The 11,804-nt window shown below is 57.0% G+C and overlaps 3 protein-coding genes across 3 annotated transcripts; all 3 read left to right on the forward strand.

Moving 5' to 3' along the window:
- The first annotated feature begins 4,886 nt into the window (after window positions 1–4,886).
- LOC124741181 (prestalk protein-like) lies at window positions 4,887–5,417 on the forward strand. The gene has a single exon (XM_047248686.1). It carries the CDS (start codon window positions 4,887–4,889, stop codon window positions 5,415–5,417), a length of 531 nt encoding a protein of 176 aa, XP_047104642.1.
- Window positions 5,418–6,866: 1,449 nt separating this feature from the next.
- On the forward strand, window positions 6,867–7,487 carry LOC124741182 (prestalk protein-like). Its single transcript, XM_047248687.1, has one exon. It carries the CDS (start codon window positions 6,867–6,869, stop codon window positions 7,485–7,487), a length of 621 nt encoding a protein of 206 aa, XP_047104643.1.
- Window positions 7,488–10,430: 2,943 nt separating this feature from the next.
- On the forward strand, window positions 10,431–11,087 carry LOC124741184 (prestalk protein-like). Its single transcript, XM_047248688.1, has one exon. It carries the CDS (start codon window positions 10,431–10,433, stop codon window positions 11,085–11,087), a length of 657 nt encoding a protein of 218 aa, XP_047104644.1.
- Window positions 11,088–11,804: the final 717 nt, after the last annotated feature.

An 11,804-nucleotide genomic window follows, 5' to 3' on the forward strand; every position in this document is an offset into this window, starting at 1 on the left:
TGCGAGGACAGCACAGCTTGCGAGGACAGCACGGCTTGCGAGGACAGAACCGCTTGCGAGGACAGCACAGCTTGCGAGGACAGCACAGCTTGCGAGGACAGCACAGCTTGCGAGGGCAGCACAGCTTGCGAGGACGGCACAATTTGCAAGGACAACACAGCTTGCGAGGACAGCACAGCTTGCAAGGACAACACAGCTTGCGAGGAGAGCACACTTTGCGAGGACAGCAAAGCTTGCGAGGACAGCACAGCTTGCGGGGACAGCACAGTTTGTGGAGACAGAACAGCTTGTGGGGACAGCACAGCTTGGGACGACAGCACAGCTTGGGAGAACAGCAAAGCTTGCGAGGACAGCACAGCTTGCGAGGACAGCACAGCTTGCGAGGACAGCACAACTTGCGAGGACAGCACAGCTTGCGAGGACAACACAGCTTGCGAGGACAGCTCAACTTGAGAGGACAGCTCACCTTGAGATGACCGCTAAACTTGAGAGGAGAGCTCAACTTGAGAGGAGAGCTCAACTTGAGAGGAGAGCTCAATTTGAGAGGAAAGCTCAACTTGAGAGGACAGCTCAACTAGAGAGGACAGCTCAACTAGAGATGACAGCTCAACTAGAGAGGACAGCTCAACTAAAGAGGACAGTTCAACTAGAGAGGACAGATCAACTAGAGAGGACAGCTCAACTTGAGAGGACAGCTCAACTTAAGAGGACAGCTCAACTTGAGAGGACAGTCAACTAGAGACGACAGCACAACTTTCGAGGACAGCACAGCTTGGGAGGACAGCACAGCTTGCGAGGACCGCTAAAATTGCGAGGACAGCACGGCTTGCGAGGACAGCATGGCTTGCAAGAGCAGCACAGCTTGCGAGGACAGCATGGCTTGCGAGGACAGCACGGTTTGCGAGGACAGCATGGCTTGCCAGGACAGCACGGCTTGCGAGGACAGCACGCCTTGCGAGGACAGCACGGGTTGCGAGGACAGCATGGCTTGCGAGGACAGCACAGGTTGCGAGGACAGCACGGGTTGCGAGGACAGCACAGCTTCCGAGGACAGGACAGCTTCCGAGGACATTACAGCTTCCGAGGACAACACAGCTTCCGAGGACAGCACAGCTTGCGAGGACAGCACAGCTTGCGAGGACAGCACAGCTAGCGAAGACAGCACAGCTTGCGAGGACTGCACAGCTTGCGAGGACAGCACAGCTTACGAGGACAGCACAGCTTGCGAGGACAGCACAGCTTGCGAGGACAGCACAGCTTACGAGGACAGCACAGCTTGCGAGGACAGCACAGCTTGCGAGGACAGCACAGCTTGCGAGGACAGCACAGTTTGCGAGGACAGCACAGCTAGCGAGGACAGCACAGCTTGCGAGGACAGCAAGGCTTGCGAGGACAGCACGGCTTGCGAGGACAGCACGGCCTGCGAGGACAGCACGGCTTGCAGGGACAGCACAGCTTGCGAGGACAGCACAGCTTGCAAGGACAGCACAGCTAGCGAGGACAGCACTGGTTGCGAGGACAGCAAGGCTTGCGAAGACAACTTGGCCTGCGAGGACAGCACGGCTTGCAGGGACAGCACTGCTTGCGAGGACAGCACAGCTTGCGAGGACAGCACAGCTTGCGAGGACAGCACAGCTTGCGAGGACAGCACAACTTGCGAGGATAGCACAGCTTGCGAGGACAGCACAGCTTGCGAGGACAGCACAGCTAGCGAGGACAGCACAGCTTGCGAGGACAGCAAGGCTTGCGAGGGCAGCACGGCCTGCGAGGACAGCACGGCTTGCGAGGACAGCACAGCTTGCGAGGACAGCACAGCTTGCGAGGACAGCACAGCTTGCGAGGACAGCACAGCTTGCGAGGACAGCACAACTTGCGAGGACAGCACAGCTTGCGAGAACAGCACACCTTGCGAGGACAGCTCAACTTGAGAGGACAGCTCAACTTGAGAGGACAGCTCAACTTGAGAGTACACCTCAACTTGAGAGGAGAGCTCAACTTGAGACGAGAGCTCAACTTGAGAGGAGAACTCAACTTGAGAGGACAGCTCAACTTGAGAGGACAGGTCAACTTGAGAGGACAGCTCAACTTGAGAGGACAGCTCAACTTGAGAGGACAGCTCAACTTGACAGAACAGCTCAACTTGAGAGGACAGCTCAACTTGAGAGGACAGTTCAACTTGAGAGGGCAGCTCAACTTTAGAGGACAGCACACCGCGAGATGACAGCACAACTTGAGATGACAGCACAACTTGGGTGGACAGCACAGCTTGTGAGGACAGCAAAGCTTGCGAGGACAGCACGGCTTGCAAGGACAGAACGGCTTGCGAGGACAGCATGGCTTGTTGGGACAGCACGGCTTGCGGGGACAGCACGGCTTGCGAGGACAGCACAGCCTCCGAGGACAACACGGTTTGCGAGGACAGCACGGCTTGCGAGGCCAGCACAGGTTTCGAGGACAGCACGGGTTGCGAGGACAGCACAGATTCCGAGGACAGGACAGCTTGTGAGGACAGCACAGCTTGCGAGGACAGCACAGGTTGCGAGGACAGCACAGCTAGCGAGGACAGCACAGCTAGCGAGGACAGCACAGCTTGCGAGGACAGCAAGGCTTGCGAGGACAGCACGGCTTGCGAGGACAGCACGGCTTGCGAGCACAGCACTGCTTGCGAGGACAGCTAGACTTGAGAGGACAGCTCAAGTTGCGAGGACAGTTCAACTTGAGAGGAGAACACAACTTGAGAGGACTGCTCAACTTTCGAGGACAGCAATGCCTACGAGGCTAGCATGGCTTGCGAGGACAGCACGGCTTGCAAGAACAGCACGGCTTGCGAGGACAGCACAGCTTACGGGACCGCACAGCTTGCGAGGACAGCACAGCTTGCGAGGACAGAACAGCTTGCGAGGACAGCTCAACTTGAGAGGACAGCTCAACTTGAGAGGACAGTTCAACTTGAGAGAACAGCTGAAGTTGAGAGGACAGCTCAGCTAGAGAGGACAGCGCAACTTGAGAGGACAGCTCTACTTGAGAGCACAGCTCAACTTGAGAGGACAGCTGAACTCGAGAGGGCTGCTCAACTCGAGTGGACAGCAAAGCTTGCGAGGACTGCACGGCTTGCGAGGACAGCACGGCTTGCGAGGACAGCACGGCTTGCGAGGACAGCACGGCTGGCGAGGACAGCACAGGTTGCGAAGACAGCACAGCTTCTGAGGACTGCACAGCTTGCGAGGACAGCACGGCTTGCGAGGACAGCACAGCTTGCGAGGAGAGCACAGCTTGCGAGGACAACACAGCTTGCGAGGACAGCACAGCTTGCGAGGACAGCACAGCTTGCGAGGACAGCACAGCTTGTGAGGACAGCACAGCTTGCGAGGACGGCTCAACTTGAGAGGACAGCTCACCTTGAGATGACCGCTCAACTTGAGAGGAGACCTCAACTTGAGAGGAGAGCTCAACTTGAGAGGAGAGCTCAATTTGAGAGGAAAGCTCAACTTGAGAGGTCAGCTCAACTAGAGAGGACAGCTCAACTAGAGAGGACAGCTCAACTAGAGAGGACAGCTCAACTAAAGAGGACAGTTCAACTAGAGAGGACAGATCAACTAGAGAGGACAGCTCAACTTGAGAGGACAGCTCAACTTAAGAGGACAGCTAAACTTGAGAGGATAGCTCAACTTGAGACGACAGCACAACTTTTGAGGACAGCACAGCTTGGGAGGACAGCACAGCTTGCGAGGACCGCTAAAATTGCGAGGACAGCATGGCTTGCGATGACAGCACGGCTTGCAAGAACAGCACAGCTTGCGAGGACAGCACGGCTTGCGAAGACAGCATGGCTTGCGAGGACAGCACGGCTTGCCAGGACAGCACGGCTTGCGAGGACAGCACGCCTTGCGAGGACAGCACCAGTTGCGAGGACAGCATGGCTTGCGAAGACAGCACAGGTTGTGAGGACACCACGGGTTGCGAGGACAGCACAGCTTCCGAGGACAGGACAGCTTCCGAGGGCAGCGCAGCTTCTGAGGACAACACAGCTTCCGAGGACAGCACAGCTTGCGAGGACAGCACAGCTTGCGAGGACAGCACAGCTAGCGAAGACAGCACAGCTTGCAAGGACTGCACAGCTTGCGAGGACAGCACAGCTTGCGAGGACAGCACAGCTTGCGAGGACAGCACAGCTTGTGAGGACAGCACAGCTTGCGAGGACTGCACAGCTTGCGAGGACAGCACAGCTTGCGAGGACAGCACAGCTTGCGAGGACAGCACAGCTTGCGAGAACAGCACAGCTAGCGAGGACAGCACAGCTTGCGAGGACAGCAAGGCTTGCGAGGACAGCACGGCCTGCGAGGACAGCATGGCTTGCGAGGACAGCACGGCTTGCAGGGACAGCACAGCTTGCGAGGACAGCACAGCTTGTGAGACAGCACAGCTTACGGGACCGCACAGCTTGCGAGGACAGCACAGCTTGCGAGGACAGAACAGCTTGCGAGGACAGCTCAACTTGAGAGGAGAGCTCAACTTGAGAGGAGAGCTCAACATGAGAGGAGAGCTCAACTTGAGAGGACAGCTCAACTTGAGAGGACAGCTCAACTTGAGAGGAGAGCTCAACTTGAGAGGACAGCTCAACTTGACAGAACAGCTCAACTTGAGAGGACAGCTCAACTTGAGAGGACAGTTCAACTTGAGAGGACAGCTCAACTTTAGAGGACAGCACAACTCGAGATGACAGCACAACTTGAGATGACAGCACAACTTGGGTGGACAGCACAGCTTGCGAGGACAGCAAAGCTTGCGAGGACAGCATGTCTTGCAAGGACAGAACGGCTTGCGAGGACAGCACGGCTTGCGGGGACATCACGGCTTGCGGGGACAGCACGGTTTGCGAGGACAGCATGGCTTGCCAGGACAGCACGGCTTGCGAGGACAGCACGCCTTGCGAGGACAGCACGGGTTGCGAGGACAGCATGGCTTGCGAGGACAGCACAGGTTGCGAGGACAGCACGGGTTGCGAGGACAGCACAGCTTCCGAGGACAGGACAGCTTCCGAGGACATTACAGCTTCCGAGGACAACACAGCTTCCGAGGACAGCACAGCTTGCGAGGACAGCACAGCTTGCGAGGACAGCACAGCTAGCGAAGACAGCACAGCTTGCGAGGACTGCACAGCTTGCGAGGACAGCACAGCTTACGAGGACAGCACAGCTTGCGAGGACAGCACAGCTTGCGAGGACAGCACAGCTTACGAGGACAGCACAGCTTGCGAGGACAGCACAGCTTGCGAGGACAGCACAGCTTGCGAGGACAGCACAGCTTGCGAGGACAGCACAGCTTGCGAGGACAGCACAGCTTGCGAGGACAGCACGGCTTGCGAGGACAGAACCGCTTGCGAGGACAGCACAGCTTGCGAGGATGGCTCAAATTGAGAGGACAGCTCACCTTGAGATGACCGCTAAACTTGAGAGGAGAGCTCAACTTGAGAGGAGCGCTCAACTTGAGAGGAGAGCTCAATTTGAGAGGAAAGCTCAACTTGAGAGGACAGCTCAACTAGAGAGGACAGCTCAACTAGAGATGACAGCTCAACTAGAGAGGACAGCTCAACTAAAGAGGACAGTTCAACTAGAGAGGACAGATCAACTAGAGAGGACAGCTCAACTTGAGAGGACAGCTCAACATAAGAGGACAGCTCAACTTGAGAGGACAGCTCAACTAGAGACGACAGCACAACTTTCGAGGACAGCACAGCTTGGGAGGACAGCACAGCTTGCGAAGACCGCTAAAATTGCGAGGACAGCACGGCTTGCGAGGACAGCACGGCTTGCAAGAACAGCACAGCTTGCGAGGACAGCATGGCTTGCGAGGACAGCACGGTTTGCGAGGACAGCACGGCTTGCGAGGACAGCACAGCTTGCGAGGACAGCACAGCTTGCGAGGACAGCACAGCTTGCGAGGACAGCACAGCTTGCGAGGACAGCACAGCTAACGAGGACAGCACTTCTTGCGAGGACAGCAAGGCTTGCCAGGACAGCACGGCCTGCGAGGACAGCACGGCCTGCGAGGACAGCATGGCTTGCAGGGACAGCACAGCTTGCGAGGACAGCACAGCTTGCGAGGACAGCACAGCTAGCGAGGACAGCACAGCTTGCGAGGACAGCAAGGCTTGCGAAGACAACATGGCCTGCGAGGACAGCACGGCTTGCAGGGACAGCACAGCTTGCGAGGACAGCACAGCTTGCGAGGACAGCACAGCTTGCGAGGACAGCACAGCTTGCGAGGACAGCACAGCTAGCGAGGACAGCACAGCTTGCGAGGACAGCAAGGCTTGCGAGGACAGCACGGCCTGCGAGGACAGCACGGCTTGCAAGGACAGCACAGCTTGCGAGGACAGCACAGCTTGCGAGGACAGCACAGCTTGCGAGGACAGCACAACTTGGGAGGACAGCACAGCTTGCGAGAACAGCACACCTTGCGAGGACAGCTCAACTTGAGAGGACAGCTCAACTTGAGAGGACAGCTCAACTTGAGAGTACACCTCAACTTGAGAGGAGAGCTCAACTTGAGAGGAGAGCTCAACATGAGAGGAGAGCTCAACTTGAGAGGACAGCTCAACTTGAGAGGCCAGCTCAACTTGAGAGGACAGCTCAACTTGAGAGGACAGCTCAACTTGACAGAACAGCTCAACTTGAGAGGACAGCTCAACTTGAGAGGACAGTTCAATTTGAGAGGACAGCTCAACTTTAGAGGACAGCACAACTCGAGATGACAGCACAACTTGAGATGACAGCACAACTTGGGTGGACAGCACAACTTGCGAGGACAGCAAAGCTTGCGAGGACAGGACGGCTTGCAAGGACAGAACGGCTTGCAAGGACAGCATGGCTTGTTGGGACAGCACGGCTTGCGGGGACAGCACGGCTTGCGAGGACAGCACAGCTTCCGAGGACAGCACAGCTTGCGAGCACAGCACAGTTTGCGAGGACAACACGGCTTGCGAGGACAGCACGGCTGGCGAGGCCAGCACAGATTTCGAGGACAGCACGGGTTGCGAGGACAGCACAGCTTCCGAGGACAGGACAGCTTCCGAGGACAGCACAGTTTCTGAGGACAACACAGCTTCCGAGGACAGCAAAGCTTGCGAGGTCAGCACAGCTTGCAAGGACAGCACAGCTAGCGAAGACAGCACAGCTTGCAAGGACTGCACAGCTTGCGAGGACAGCACAGCTTGCGAGGACAGCACAGCTTGCGTGGACAGCACAGCTTGCGAGGACAGCACAGCTTGCGAGGACAGCACAGCTTGCGAGGACAGCACAGCTTGCGAGGACAGCACAGCTTGTGAGGACAGTACAGCTTGCGAGGACATCACAGCTTTCGAGGACAGCACAGCTAGCGAGGACAGCACAGCTTGCGAGGACAGCAAGGCTTGCGAGGACAGCACGGCTTGCGAGGACAGCACGGCTTGCGAGCACAGCACAGCTTGCGAGGACAGCTCAACTTGAGAGGACAGCTCAAGTTGCGAGGACAGTTCAACTTGAGAGGAGATCACAACTTGAGAGGACTGCTCAACTTTCGAGGACAGCAATGCGCACGAGGCTAGCACGGCTTGCGAGGACAGCACGGCTTGCAAGGACAGCACGGCTTGCGAGGACAGCACAGCTTGCGAGGACCGCACAGCTTGCGAGGACAGCACAGCTTGTGAGGACAGAGCAGCTTGCGAGGATAGCTCAACTTGAGAGGACAGCTCAACTTGAGAGGACAGTTCAACTTCAGAGAACAGCTGAACTTGAAAGGACAGCTCAGCTAGAGAGGACAGCGCAACTTGAGAGGACAGCTCTACTTGAGAGGACAGCTCAACTTGAGAGGACAGCTCAACTCGAGAGGACAGCTCAACTTGAGTGGACAGCAAAGCTTGCGAGGACAGCACAGCTTGCGAGGACAGCACAGCTTGCGAGGACAGCACGGCTTGCGAGGACAGCACGGCTGGCGAGGACAGCACAGGTTGCGAAGACAGCACAGCTTCCGAGGACAGCACAGCTTGTGAGGACAGCACGGCTTGCGAGGACAGCACAGCTGGCGAGGAGAGCACAGCTTGCGAGGACAGCACAGCTTGCGAGGACAGCACAGCTTGCGAGGACAGCACAGCTTGCGAGGACAGCACAACTTGCGAGGACAGCACAGCTTGCGAGGACAGCACAGCTTGCGAGGACAGCACAGCTTGCGAGGACAGCACAGCTTGCGAGGACGGCTCAACTTGAGAGGACAGCTCACCTTGAGATGACTTCTCAACTTGAGAGGAGAGCTCAACTTGAGAGGAGAGCTCAACTTGAGAGGAGAGTTCAATTTGAGAGGAAAGCTCAACTTGAGAGGTCAGCTCAACCAGGGAGGACAGCTCAACTAGAGAGGACAGCTCAACTAGAGAGGACAGCTCAACTTGCGAGGACAGTTCAACTTGAGAGGAGAGCACAACTTGAGAGGACTGCTCAACTTGAGAGGCACTGCAAAGCCTACGAGGCTAGCACGGCTTGCGAGGACAGCATGGCTTGCAAGGACAGCACGACTTGCGAGGACAGCACAGCTTGCGAGGACCGCACAGCTTGCGAGGACAGCATAGCTTGCGAGGACAGAACAGCTTGCGAGGACAGCTCAACTTGAGAGGACAGCTCAACTTGAGAGGACAGTTCAACTTGAGAGAACAGCTCAACTTGAGAGGACAGCTCAGCTAGAGAGGACAGCGCAACTTGAGAGGACAGCTCTACTAGAGTGGACAGCTCAACTTGAGAGGACAGCTCAACTTGAGAGGACAGCTCAACTTGAGTGGACAGCAAAGCTTGCGAGCACAGCACGGCTTGCGAAAACAGCACGGCCTGCGAGGACAGCACGGCTTACGAGGACAGCACGGCTGGTGAGGACAGCACAGGTTGCGAGGACAGCACAGCTTCCGAGGACAGCACAGCTTGCGAGGACAGCACGGCTTGCGAGGACAGCACAGCTTGCGAGGATAGCACAGCTTGCGAGCACAGCACAGCTTGCGAGGACAGCACAGCTTGCGAGGACAGCACAGCTTGCGAGGACAGCACAGCTTGCGAGGACAGCACAGCTTGCGAGGACAGCACAGCTTGCGAGGACAGCACAGCTTGCGAGGACAGCACGGCTTTCGAGGTCAGAACCACTTGCGAGGACAGCCCAGCTTGCGAGGACAGGACAGCTGGCGAGGACAGCACAGCTTGCGAGGACAGCACAGCTAGCGAGGACAGCACAGCTTGCGAGGACAGCACAGCTTGCGAGGATGGCACAATTTGCAAGGACAACACAGCTTGCGAGGACAGCACACCTTGCAAGGATAACACAGCTTGCGAGGAGAGCACACCTTGCGAGGACAGCAATGCTTGCGAGGACAGCACAGCTTGCGGGGCAGCACAGTTTGTGGAGACAGCAAAGCTTGTGGGGACAGCACAGCTTGGGACGACAGCATAGCTTGGGAGGACAGCAAAGCTTGCGAGGACAGCACAGCTTGCGAGGACAGCACAGCTTGCGAGGACAGCACAGCTTGCGAGGACAGCACAGATTGCGACGACAGCACAGCTTGCGAGGACAGCACAGCTTGCGAGGATGGCTCAACTTGAGAGGACAGCTCACCTTGAGATTGACCGCTCAACTTGAGAGGAGAGCTCAACTTGAGAGGAGAGCTCAACTTGAGAGGAGAGCTCAACTTGAGAGGACAGCTCAACTTGAGAGGACAGCTCAACTAGAGAGGACAGCTCAACTAGAGAGGACAGCTCAACTAAAGAGGACAGTTCAACTAGAGAGGACATATCAACTAGAGAGGACAGCTCAACTTGAGAGGACAGCTCAACTTAAGAGGACAGCTCAACTTGAGAGGACAGCTCAACTTGAGACGACAGCACAACTTTCGAGGACAGCACAGCTTGGGAGGACAGCACAGCTTGCGAGGACCGCTAAAATTGCGAGGACAGCACGGCTTGCGAGGACAGCACAGCTTGCAAGAACAGCACAGCTTGCGAGGACAGCACGGCTTGCGAGGAGAGCACGGTTTGCGAGGACAGCACGGCTTGCCAGGACAGCAGGCTTGTGAGGACAGCACGCCCTTGCGAGGACAGCACGGGTGCGAGGACAGCATGGCTTGCGAGGACAGCACAGGTTGCGAGGACAGCACGGGTTGCGAGCACAGCACAGCATCCGCGGACAGGACAGCTTCCTAGGGCAGCACAGCTTCCGAGGACAACACAGCTTCCGAGGACAGCTCAGCTTGCGAGGACAGCACAGCTTGTGAGGACAGCACAGCTTGTGAGGACAGCACAGCTAGCGAAGACAGCACAGCTTGCGAGGACAGCACAGCTTGCGAGGACAGCACAGCTTGCGAGGACAGCACAGCTAGCGAGGACAGCACAGCTTGCGAGGACAGCAAGGCTTGCGAGGACAACATGGCCTGCGAGGACAGCACGGCTTGCAGGGACAGCACAGCTTGCGAGGACAGCACAGCTTGCGAGGGTAGCACAGCTTGCGAGGACAGCACAGCTTGCAAGGACAGCACACCTTGCGAGGACAGCACAGCTTGCGAGGACAGCACAGCTTGCGAGGACAGCACAGCTTGCGAGAACAGCACAGCTTGTGAGGACAGCACAGCTTGCGAGGACAGCACAGCTTGCGAGGACAGCACGGCTTGCGAGGACAGAACCGCTTGCGAGGACAGCACAGCTTGCGAGGACAGCACAGCTTGCGAGGACAGCACAGCTTGCGAGGGCAGCACAGCTTGCGAGGACGGCACAATTTGCAAGGACAACACAGCTTGCGAGGACAGCACAGCTTGCAAGGACAACACAGCTTGCGAGGAGAGCACACTTTGCGAGGACAGCAAAGCTTGCGAGGACAGCACAGCTTGCGGGGACAGCACAGTTTGTGGAGACAGAACAGCTTGTGGGGACAGCACAGCTTGGGACGACAGCACAGCTTGGGAGAACAGCAAAGCTTGCGAGGACAGCACAGCTTGCGAGGACAGCACAGCTTGCGAGGACAGCACAACTTGCGAGGACAGCACAGCTTGCGAGGACAACACAGCTTGCGAGGACAGCTCAACTTGAGAGGACAGCTCACCTTGAGATGACCGCTAAACTTGAGAGGAGAGCTCAACTGAGAGGAGAGCTCAACTTGAGAGGAGAGCTCAATTTGAGAGGAAAGCTCAACTTGAGAGGACAGCTCAACTAGAGAGGACAGCTCAACTAGAGATGACAGCTCAACTAGAGAGGACAGCTCAACTAAAGAGGACAGTTCAACTAGAGAGGACAGATCAACTAGAGAGGACAGCTCAACTTGAGAGGACAGCTCAACTTAAGAGGACAGCTCAACTTGAGAGGACAGTCAACTAGAGACGACAGCACAACTTTCGAGGACAGCACAGCTTGGGAGGACAGCACAGCTTGCGAGGACCGCTAAAATTGCGAGGACAGCACGGCTTGCGAGGACAGCATGGCTTGCAAGAGCAGCACAGCTTGCGAGGACAGCATGGCTTGCGAGGACAGCACGGTTTGCGAGGACAGCATGGCTTGCCAGGACAGCACGGCTTGCGAGGACAGCACGCCTTGCGAGGACAGCACGGGTTGCGAGGACAGCATGGCTTGCGAGGACAGCACAGGTTGCGAGGACAGCACGGGTTGCGAGGACAGCACAGCTTCCGAGGACAGGACAGCTTCCGAGGACATTACAGCTTCCGAGGACAACACAGCTTCCGAGGACAGCACAGCTTGCGAGGACAGCACAGCTTGCGAGGACAGCACAGCTAGCGAAGACAGCACAGCTTG

Source organism: Schistocerca piceifrons, unplaced genomic scaffold (genome assembly GCF_021461385.2).
Source record: "Schistocerca piceifrons isolate TAMUIC-IGC-003096 unplaced genomic scaffold, iqSchPice1.1 HiC_scaffold_1881, whole genome shotgun sequence".
Taxonomy (NCBI): Eukaryota; Metazoa; Arthropoda; class Insecta; order Orthoptera; family Acrididae; genus Schistocerca; species Schistocerca piceifrons.